The following is a 10553-nucleotide window of genomic DNA, read 5'->3' as shown; positions in this document are numbered from 1 at the left end:
GACTTAGCGTGGGCCCCGGCGCCTCTCCGCACCCCTCCGCGCCATCTCGCCCTTCTTCCGTGAGCTCCGGCTTCTCTCCTTGCCTGACACGGTGTCCCTGTGCTCCCGTGGCGGCTCCGAGCAGCCCCGGGGCCGGTCCCGGCTGTGCCCTGCAGCTGCAGTGCCGCCCTCCGGCGCCTGCTGGGCTGGCACCCCCTCGCCCCACCGTGCCGCCCGCCGCGAGCGCCGCTCGAAGACAGCCACGATGCGCTGGACGTGGTGCTCGACCTGCGGCTGCAGTGCCGTATCTGGGGCTGAGGGGCCGGCTGGGGCTGGGGGCTGGGCGGCAACACCAGGGCCTGGTCTCCCCTGACAGCCGCGCGGGTGGTCACAGAAGAGGCAGGAGCATGTAGCCGTGGCGGGGGGCAGCTCCTCGTCCCTGCGGGGGCTGGTGCCAGGCTGCGGCAGAGGAGGGTCCTGAGGATCAGAGAGCCGTGGGGCTGGCAGGGATCTGTGGGACCACATCCAGCCCTGAGGCAGGATCAGGCCCATCCAAACCCCATTTCTGATCTCGGAGCCATGTGACAGTTGCCCCTGACATCACCCCCACCCCTGGGATACAGGGGGGCCGCGGCCACCATCACCTTGCTGTTGCCAGGGGGGTCATGGGCGCTGCAGAGACCCCAGGCCCGGGCCGTGCCCCCACTGCAGAGGAAGGGGAAACCCCCCAGTGCACACCAGTCTGAGCGGGGGGGAAATCCCTTCCTGCCCCAGTGCAGTGTGGGGCTGAGGCTGAGCGTGGGGGCAAGACCCTCCAGCCAGCAGGAGCATGGGCGCAGCCCAGCCCCATCCCCAGCCTGGGCTGCAGCCAGCACCCAGCTTCTGCCCCTCTGCCCCCCGGGGCCACAGCTGCTACCCGAGACCCTGGCTGCGGCACCCCAGGCCCCAAGGGCACCATCTCCCAGCCCTGGCCACAAGCCAGTGTTCAGTGGGCTGGGCCCTGCACAGGTGTCCGAGCCCAAGGAGCTGCACCTGGCCCCACTGCCAGTGCCCTCTGGCACCCCCAGCCCCTGGGGCTGGCGAGAAGGGGTGCCCGGGGTGGGAGATGGGGCCTCTGCATCCCGGGGCTAGAAAGGGTCCCTGTGCTCCCCTCCTGCCCCGTCCCCCTCACCTGGTGTTGCGCCGGGGGCCGCATGCTGGACTTCTTTCTCCTCAGCCCACTGCCACCCGGGGCTGCAGCAGGCTGGGGGAGCTGGGCGCGGTGCCCGGCCTCGACCGGGTCAACAGGGCCAGAGGCATCAGGCCAGGCCCAGCTCGGGGCCCCGGGAGACTCCGGCTCCTCATCCACCATCTGCTCCAGCCAGCGCCGCACCTCCGAGAGCCTCTTCTGCAGTGGGTGCCGCGCGGGCGCCCTGCGGCTGGCACTGCTCTCCTCGTCCTGCTCCAGTGCCCGCAGGGACCGGGCGTCCTTGGAGGGTCCCCCCGGCCCCGGCAGAGCCCCGGGGTGCTGGTTCAGGCGCTGGCAAGCCAGGCAGCTCCGCAGGTGGGCGAGCATGCAGCGGGGCAGGAGCCGGGGGCATGCCCCCATGCCCGGCTCACTGCCCCCTGCCCCTGGGACTGGTGATGCCACCTGGGTGGCCGGGGCCTCCCGGGGCTTGCACCAGCACACAGGGTCCAGCCGACGCTCCCTCTGGCAGCAGTCGCAGGATGGGGGGGTGCTGCCGTGGCTGGTGCTGGGTGTTGGCTGGCCTGGGTCGGCCCCCCACCTGCCTGGCCGGGACCACGGCCTCGTGCTGGGAGGGTCCAGGCCCCCTTGCTTGGTTTGTGCTCCTGCCCCAGAGGCCCCGATCCTGCCAGGTGCCTCGTCCAGGTTCTCGTAGGTGCCCGAGGCACCTCCTGGGCTGGGCCCCGGCCCCTGCTCCCTGGCCTGGAGCTTGGCGTAAAAGAAGGAGTCGAGCTTCTTGGCCACGTTGCGCTCGAAGACGGAGACGCGCTCGATGGTGGCGTGGGCGGCATGGCCGGGTGGGGGCTCCGGGCCCCGGCTCCATGGCACGGCCCCGTTGGGGGGCACAGGCGGGTGCCCCCGTATCCCGCTGCCCGGGCCAGGGGGGGTGCCAGGCTTCCCTGCCCCGCTGCAGGACAGATCGCAGCCACGGAGGGACCGGGACAGGTCTGGAGGGGCCAGAACGGGGCTGCTTGGGAATGACCCCCCGCTGGCCCCTCTCCCCCGGCCCATTGCACCCTCTCCCTTGCCAGGATCCCTTTGAAACCCGGCACAGCCTCTCGGTCTCCCCAGCCCCCTGCAGATGTACAGCTCCGAGCACAGCGTGGCCCCCACCCTGGGCTCCTGGGGGAGCTGCAGGGATCACGCCGGCCCTTACCGGAGATGATGGAGGCCGCGGAGAGGTGGGAGCAGGGCTCCCGGCCTTCCCCCGAGCCCTCGTCCCTCCGAGGGGCGTCAGGGATGGACTCGGGCTCCGTCTCCCAGTCCTCGTCCTCGCAGCGAGCCAGGAGCCAGGACCGGTCGATCCTCCCGTGGCGCCCCGCTGTCCTGCAAGCGCCGGGGGGCCCGGCCCAGGCCATGGCAGAGCGGGGTCCCGGGCCCGGCTGCGGCCGTCGGGGCGGGGGCGGGGGCCGTGGCCGTGGAGCTGCCCCATTGTGAGGTCAACAGAATGCCGCGATGCAGCTCGGGGAGGGGGCTCGTCCGGGGGGGCCGGCGGGCTCTGGGCCCACGCGGCCCCTGGAAGCGGGGGGCTGGGGGCAGACTGAGCATCAGAAAGGGGCAGGATGTGGGGGGGCAAGCGGGTCCCAGCGCCGGGACTCCAGGAGGGTCTCCCGCCCAGTGCTCCGTGCGCTCCAGACCGCCAGCCATGGGAGGGCTCTGGGGAGGTTTGCCAGGCAACGTCCCCCAAAAGACTCTCGGGGCCAGCGCCCCTGACCCTGACCCTGACCCTGACCCTGACCCTGTCCCAGGCCAGCCCAGCCCCCCCCCGGCCACTACCCAGCGCTCCAGCAGAGGATGGAGGATCCTGGGGGGCACCAACCTGTGCGCCCCCCCCCATAGGCCCCTGCCCCCCCCACCTCTGGGGCCTACCTGGCCCCACCCCCCAGCTGGGGGTGCCTGGTCACGCCCCCCGCGCTGCTCCGCCCCCTGGAGGGGCGCCGGTTCCGCCACACTCAACATGGCGCCGGCACTCGCTTCCGGCGGGAGTTGCCCCTCGGCCGGAAGTGTAAGCGGTTGCCATGGCGAGGGGCGGCGGCGGAGGGGACCCGCCCCGGCGAGGGGGAGCGGTGGCGGGACTGGCCCGGGCAGGTCCGTGCGCGGCGGCGGGGCCGGGGGTGAGGGGGGCACAGGGTCCTATGGAGGGGCTGTGGGGGCACGCAGGGGTCCCAAGGGGGGTTGGGGTCCCATGGGGGAGGGGCCTGCGGGAAGTGCTTGTACCATCCTCTGCCGAGGCCGCGCTGTTGTCAGGCCGAGCGCGCTTGTGACCCAGGCAGCGTCGTGTCCCGGTGCCGGGCGCCGTCCTTCGCGGAGCTCTGCACCGGGACGGAGCACTTCCCCGCGGCCGGACTCGGCCGGTGTCACGAGGCAGGGAGGACAGAGAGTCTGCACCTGCCGTCTCTCGACCGTGAGGGTTTATCACGTCCTTGGTGTCTGCCTGCGGCGGGCGGACAGGCCGGCCGCCCCTTGACGCTGGCACGGCGGCTCCGTGCGTGGCGGCTAGCTGTAGCCTTTCACCCTCGCGCCGCTCCTGCTGGCCCCATCCACTGGCGCAGCGGTTCCCAGCCTTGCCAGACCCAAGCCCCCCCTCGGAAAATGCCGGCTCTCGGCTTTCACCCCTTCCTTGACCTGCAGAGAACGCGGCTGGGAGGTTTGTAAGCCTCTGGATTCCTGTTTGAACTCTCTGGGCCCTTGTGAGTCGTGTCTGCGCATCTAACAGTGATGATGACTTTGCGTGGCACCCTGCGGCACCCTTGCAAGGATCTCAAGGCACCCCCAGGTGTCACAGCACCTGGCTGAGAATCACTGCGTTAGTGAAAGCCTGGAAAGCGCCGTACCCTGCTAAGTACTGTGATGCTGAGGTTCACGGGTGTGTCCGGAGGCCGCAAGCCCCCTCCTCTGCCCTCAAAGGGGTGGTCCAGGATCAGCAAGGGGGCTGCGAAGCCAGCTTTGTTCCTAAGCCGGGTACCATTTGACTTTGGCTGGAGTCTAGCGGCACAATCTTCACCCTAATCGCTCTCAGAGCTGTTCTGCTTGTGAGGCTGTTTGTTCGTTGTTTTAGCCCATATTGTCATGGCAGCAAGGCCAGGGTATGTGCTTGCGGTCTCTGCCAGTGAGCCAGCTCCATGCAGTCTGTGGTTAGGGAGGATTATGGGCTGGACTGCACTCACGATCCCCTTGACTGTGTGCCAGCTGCAGTGCAAGGAGGTAGCGCTAATCCGAGTAGCCGGATTATCTCCCTCTCAAATTCCGCAGTGACTTGGAGGAGGATTTTCCAGCTCTCCGCCTGAGAGCCACAAGGCTCGTTAGGACTTTTGCTTCCCGGACTTTGAACTTGGCAGGCTGGGGTTGCGCGGTGCCTCTTTGTGCCATTAGTGGGTCGTTTCCTTCAGCTGGGGAGCCTGGCCTCATGGGAGAGTGTGGGGCTTGGGCCAGGGGTTGCACTCACGTCTCCAGGTTTAGTGTGTGGGAATGTGGGTATGGCAGGCTCTGGGGCATCTCTCTGCAAGCAGCAGGGATAAGCCCTGCTGAGAAGTGGAGGGTCAGGCAGGAGAACGGTAGTAGGCCCAGCAGTGACTCATCACACAAGCTCACAGTTGGTGCAGTACAAGGACCCAAGGACCGTGGGTAGGTTGGATTGCTTGCTCTCACGCCTTGGCTCTTCCCAGCCCCCAGCTGAGCCAGTGTGGGCATGGGGAAGGTAGGTAGCTCAGCTTGATTATTTGCAGATGAAGCAGGGCCTTGTTCTGCATAGCAAGACAGCCTCCTGCCCTCAAAGGGGTCCCCCACCTTCGGCCCCACAGTGAGCCCAGCTGCAGAGATGTGGAGCATTGGTGGGGGGTGAGCTAGAAGCAGCAGTCTGCAGAATACAGCACTAATACATATCGTGGTATCTCAGCTCTCTGTAACCCACCTGGGTCTGTCTGTGTCCTTGTCTGTAAGCAGGGACGCCACCTGCCCCTGGCTATGCTGCATGGGAGGCAGCCGAGGAAGGAGAAGCTCTCTGTAAATGCAGCATGGTCTCCAGGCTTGGCAGGATGGCTCGGCGGGGGTGTTGGCTTTCTGGCGTTCATCAGATTGGCACTAAAGCAGACTCGGGGCGTGATGTAGTTACTCCAGGGACAATACTGTGGGGCTCCTTGGAATGGCTGTGTTCGGAGAGGGCAGCAGCACAAGGGTATTTGATTTCAGGAAAACACAGTCTAGGACATTAGGAGATCCAGGGCCTAATCTTGCACACTGGGAGCAGAGCAGAGAAGAGAGTGTAGCACGACAGAACTGCTGGGTGTGACATCAGCACACCACGAGCAGGGAGCTGCCTTGGTGTGACCAGCCCTGGAATATTTCATTCAGCATGGGCACCGCATTGCCAGAAAGGTGCTGATAACTCAGGGGGCCCGGGGGAGAGCAACAGAAATCTGTCTGGGGCTGGAAGGACTGACCAAGCAGGGCAAATAAGAGGTTGGACTCAGTAGCTGCATGGCAGGGGCATTTGGGGTGCTGCAAGGGGGAGTGGATGCAGGAGGGTAGATGGGGAAACCAGCAGGGTGGTGACCCTCAAAGGAAACTCCCCAGAAATCTGATCCTCACATCCCTTGGAGGTGCTGGTCCTGGCCCCACTCCTATGGGTGGTCCTACTCCTTCCCTCCCAGCAGGAAGCTTTGTTGATCTGGTGTTTGGGAGCAGCTGAAATCTGCTCCATTCTATGCAGATGTTATCATGCGCCAGACGTGCCATTGTGTCCCGGGGCTGGGGCAGTGTAGGAAGGCCCCCGGGACTCAGCTGCCGTGTAGCCAGCTGGCTTGCCCTGCATGCAGTGTGTTGTCTCCAAGCGGCCTCTCTGCTCTGGCCTCAGCTTTGGTCTAGTGCCTTATGTTCTCGGGTGAGTTGGACCTCCAGGCTGCTGTTCCCCAGGGAGCTTCTCCCCCTTTTCAGTCTTCGGTTCTGACTCGCTGGGCTGGGAGGTGGCAGCGACCTCTCATGTGATGATGACACACACTTCCCGTCTGTGTTTCAGCACCCCCAGCCCCATGTGCAATGGCACTTCCAGGAGGAAAGGCAGATGAGCTGTCAGCGGAGTGCCTTTGCGTGGGTCATGAGAGGCTTGCCGGGCATGCTCCTGACACGGCAGGCAGGGGGTTCAGAGCACCCACCCTGCAGGCCCTTCCTCCCTTCATTTCAGTAGTTGGCCTGTGTGCATCAGACCTTGGCTGAGCGTGTTGCTATTGCTCAGGTGGGATGTGGTGCTCAGTCTGTTCAGGGCTGATCACCTGGAGGTGAAGGGCTGATGTCTGGGCTGCAGCATTTCTCTGGAATTGTCATTTTGCTCAGAGGTCGGACACAGAGTTTGTCTGGGATGGTTTGGACAGGGCTGATCTGGCCTAGACATGGCCCCTACAGGTCTCTGCCAGCCCCACAGCTCTGGTTGCTATGAATTCATCACATTTTGCGCCAGGATCCTTTCCTGTAGCACACCGTACAGCTCCCTAGAGCTCTGGGTCCCTTTCAGGTGACTGACAGGATGCATTCCCACTCTTCCCCCTTGACAGACCGTTCTGCAGACTACAGAGTTCACTGCTGAGCAGTGTTTCCTGATCTCCGATCCCCAGCAAAGGATCTCAAGGCCCAGTCACTTCTGTTGCTCTTGTTTTTCCCCTGGTGTGATCACATTTTTGTCCTGGTATTGCAGTGCCCAGAACCGAGATGCCCCTCCCAGGGCTGTGAGAACCACAGTGCTGCCCCTCAGATCTTCCCGCTCTTGCTTAGCGCAAAGCTGGGTCTAAACACTTTGTGAATGCTTGGACAAGGTAAAGCAGCACAAAGCCTGGCTCTGGGGGCATTCCCTGTGTTGAGTTTGTATCTCAAATGGAGTAGGTCTTTGGTGTCCCTAAGCTTTCCACACTGCTGAAAGCCAGTCCCAAGCATTGGCCTTGTACCCCGGCCTCTGCACAGGTGCCAGGGACTCTGTGATGGCCCTGCTTGCAGGGGACACCTCACGTCTCCAGGTTTAGTGTGTGGGAATGTGGGTATGGCAGGCTCTGGGGCATCTCTCTGCAAGCAGCAGGGATAAGCCCTGCTGAGAAGTGGAGGGTCAGGCAGGAGAACGGTAGTAGGCCCACCAGTGACTCATCACACAAGCTCACAGTTGGCGCAGTACAAGGACCCAAGGACCGTGGGTAGGTTGGATTGCTTGCTCTCACGCCTTGGCTCTTCCCAGCCCCCAGCTGAGCCAGTGTGGGCATGGGGAAGGTAGGTAGCTCAGCTTGATTATTTGCAGATGAAGCAGGGCCTTGTTCTGCATAGCAAGACAGCCTCCTGCCCTCAAAGGGGTCCCCCACCTTCGGCCCCACAGTGAGCCCAGCTGCAGAGATGTGGAGCATTGGTGGGGGGTGAGCTAGAAGCAGCAGCCTCCGGAGACCAACAGCTGGAAGCCAAGGGGAAGCCCCTGCAGCATGTCACTGAGACCAGGAGAAGAGCCCTCTGGCCCAGAGGAGGTGGATGTCCGACAGGACTGTGCTCAGCAGCTGGAGAAGGAAGTGAAGTTCACAGCCAGCTTGGTTAAGAAAGAAGATGAACGTTGCCAGGATGAGTTGATGGAGGGGATGCAGACAGGGGAGCTCTGGCTGTCTGGGTAGGGGTTCTGCTTGCTGTCCCCAGGTAACAGCCCAGTGGAGGTGTCTGGTGTTTCCCAGGCCTCTGGGTTTTGCTGGTTGCTGCGTGGGGCTGGGAAGGAACCTTTCCCTCCTCCTGTTGCTGCATGTGTCAAGGGTTTTTTCCACCCTTCTTATTAGGTAGGGCTGGACATGAGTCACTTGGGCCTTGTAGGCAGCATGTGGCATTGCCTCCAGCATGGTTTAGCACTTCCTTCCTATAGCAGCCTGGTTCCTGCACAGGCCACTGCTTCTGGTGTTGGTGTCCCCAGATCTTGTGGGGTGCACTGTGGTGCTGCAGGGCATCTGGGTGCTGAAGCTAGGGGTTGAGTCGAGCTGCCTGGTACGTGCCCTTACGGAGGAGAGGCAGGACCCTGCTGCTGTTGGGAGCACTGGGAGGATGTGCTTGGATGGCACCAAAGGCTGGGGGAGACATTATCAGTAGAACCCCTGAATCCTGCAAGCTTGCTGCTAGCCCCTTCTCCCCCACTTCTGGCCTGTGATGTTCTTGTGATGCCTTTGCTGACTAGGGACCCCCCAGTGGGACTCGTGTTGGCCTGCTCCGAGGAGCCAGACCAGTTTGCTCTGAGCCGCATCCCCGTGGGCTATTTGGGCACAGCAGAGACCCTTGCCGTAACCTGGGCTGGCTCTTTGCTCTGGAGTAGAGGGTGCTGGCACTGCAGCTGGCCTGGGCTGTGCTGGAGCCAGACCTCCGGCGAGGACAGGTAGAAGTACAGGTGTCGCACATGGGGCTGCATGGTGTGGAAATGGGCTGCTTTGTGCTGACTGGGCTCTTGGGGGTCACAGCTCATGTGCACAGGGGAATGGAAACCTCTCCCACTTCATGGCAGCCTTAACTCCAGCAGGTGCATGGAGGGGATTCCCCATCACCCCTCTTCCAGCTGCCGTTCCCCTTACTCCTTCCCCAGTGCCCATTCCCTTCCCCGCTGCACAGACCAGGTGACCTAGGAAATTGGGCTTTGGGGCCAGCTGAGCCATTTGGATGGGGGTCTGCACGCTGATTTGAAGCACCTCGTCAGGCAGGGCTGGACAGACAGCTCTGGCAGGACTGAGATGGCAGGGATTGAGGCACTGGGGAGTCTGCAGGGGTGTTGAGGACTGGAGTGGTGCCCAGGAGCTATGGGTCATGCTCGAGAGGTTACATGAGGGTCCTGCATGCCAGCCCTTGCTCCTTTGCAGTGTTTTGTCCAAACAGCGCAATGGCAGAGGGGGACGCTTTGCCTCACCGAGCCTGTCCAGAGCCATTGGGAGAATGAAGATGGAGCTGCCCAGGCTGGCAGTATCTCGGAGGGGAGCCTGTGGGGAGAGGGCAGCACTGTTTTGAAAATATGTAATTATAGTTTTCAGTGACTGTTCACCCACTGAGTGTGCAGTCTACAGCCCTGTTCCCTGGTAGTTAATCTTCTTAAACAATGCAATAACAGGGAGAAAATGTGTTTAAACAGACACAAGATTACTGGCTTGCTTTGTGTGCTCCTTTGGATGGGAGAGCCAGTGTCCCTGGCCCTCTGCACAATCTCCTAGCTTTGCCGGGCTGTGATTTGGTCGGTCTCCTCAACAGAGGCCGTTAGGTCCCCACTTAGGTGGATGTCTTGGGACTGTGGGAAGTGACAGTGGTGATTCCATAGGAAACATCTTTCTTCTGTCAACATTGGGTTGTGATATCCCAGCAGTGACAGAGCTGTTCTCCTGGAGGTGCTGAGGTGAGTGGTGGGGGCTTCTAGTTCTTCAGAGCTGAGGGGTTAGATCTACTCTCCGGGTCCCTTCCCATTTGGAAACTGCCTCCCTGTCGGGTGGTGTCCTGCTGCCATTGAACTGCTGCTGTGCTTCATCTCTGAGCCAGCTGCATTTGAGCAGTGGGCAAAGTAGCTTCCGCATCGAGAGCCTTCTTGAAGGAGCAGCACGCTCGGGCAGTGAGAGCTCTGGGCCCGACTCCGGCTTCAGAAGTTACCCCAGAGGAGATCCAGTGTGGAGGTGCCGCTGCGGTGTCTTGAGATCCTTTTTGAGGGTGCCATGCAGCGCTAGCACTGCAAGGTGTGCGAACATGATTCACAAGATACCTCCAGAGACTGCAAATAGGAATCCAGAGTGTCAAAAGCATTCAGACCTGCTGGGGTCTGTCTGAGTCATTGGCAACAGGAGAATTGCTCTAGTATTTTTCTGTTGTCAAAAACCGAGTGAGAGCTGAGATGGCATTTCCAGGGGAGGGGCTGGAGTCGAGTCTACAGAGGTTGAAAACCACTGCCCTAGTTGCACTGGGGACAGCCTAGATGTAAATCCAGCATAGTTTCTGCATCCCAGAATTAAATGCTGGCACTAGGCATGTTCTTGTTGGGTGTTTCTGGGTAGCAAATCATCTGCGTGCCATGCCTCCCGTCCGACGGCTGGGATCTGTACTGTGTAGAGCTACAGGAAGAAGAGCAGCCTGCTCCTTCCGCTCTGCGAGTTGTAGGTTGTCATATGTATTCATGGAAAACTAAGGCTTGCCTCTCTGCATATGCTTAGCGCATGTTGCCTGTCAGCAGAGCTCTGCTCTCTGCGCCAGGTGTTTCCATTAAACCTAAGAGTGTTTTAATGAAGCCCGGGGCTCTGGTGGACTTCCCTCTCCTTTCTCCCTAGCCCCAGTGAATCAGCCCTGTGGACAAGCTGAGCACATTCCTGGTTGTTTTTCCTTCGTGGTG

The 10553-nt window shown here is 62.0% G+C and overlaps 2 protein-coding genes across 5 annotated transcripts in view; one reads left to right on the top strand and one right to left on the bottom strand.

Moving 5' to 3' along the window:
* Positions 1-3: 3 nt before the first annotated feature.
* On the bottom strand, positions 4-2931 carry LOC149869739 (uncharacterized). 2 transcript variants are annotated; one of them, XM_090040812.1, is made up of 3 exons: positions 2361-2931; positions 1151-2151; positions 4-456 (listed from the first exon to the last, which is right to left on the bottom strand). In XM_090040812.1, exons 1-3 carry the CDS (start codon positions 2560-2562, stop codon positions 4-6), a joined length of 1656 nt encoding a protein of 551 aa, XP_089896938.1. In that variant the 5' UTR covers positions 2563-2931. The 2 variants fall into 2 exon arrangements, with proteins under 2 accessions (XP_089896938.1, XP_089896939.1); XM_090040813.1 differs by having other exon boundaries at positions 4-438.
* Positions 2932-3226: 295 nt separating this feature from the next.
* The window catches only part of PPP1R16A (protein phosphatase 1 regulatory subunit 16A), a 55472-nt gene continuing 48145 nt past the window's right edge, over positions 3227-10553 (top strand). For all 3 annotated transcript variants that reach the window (XR_016441514.1, XM_090040815.1, XM_090040814.1), the window contains exon 1: positions 3227-3292. The gene's annotated coding sequence lies outside the window, so the exon portion shown is untranslated. The remainder of the gene's footprint in view (positions 3293-10553) is intronic.

Source organism: Crocodylus siamensis, chromosome 3, assembly GCF_052110815.1.
Source record: "Crocodylus siamensis isolate JL-2025a chromosome 3, ASM5211081v1, whole genome shotgun sequence".
NCBI classification, from domain to species: domain Eukaryota; kingdom Metazoa; phylum Chordata; order Crocodylia; family Crocodylidae; genus Crocodylus; species Crocodylus siamensis.
Note: the sequence above shows the minus strand (reverse complement) of the source record. Positions and strands in the feature narration are given on the sequence as shown.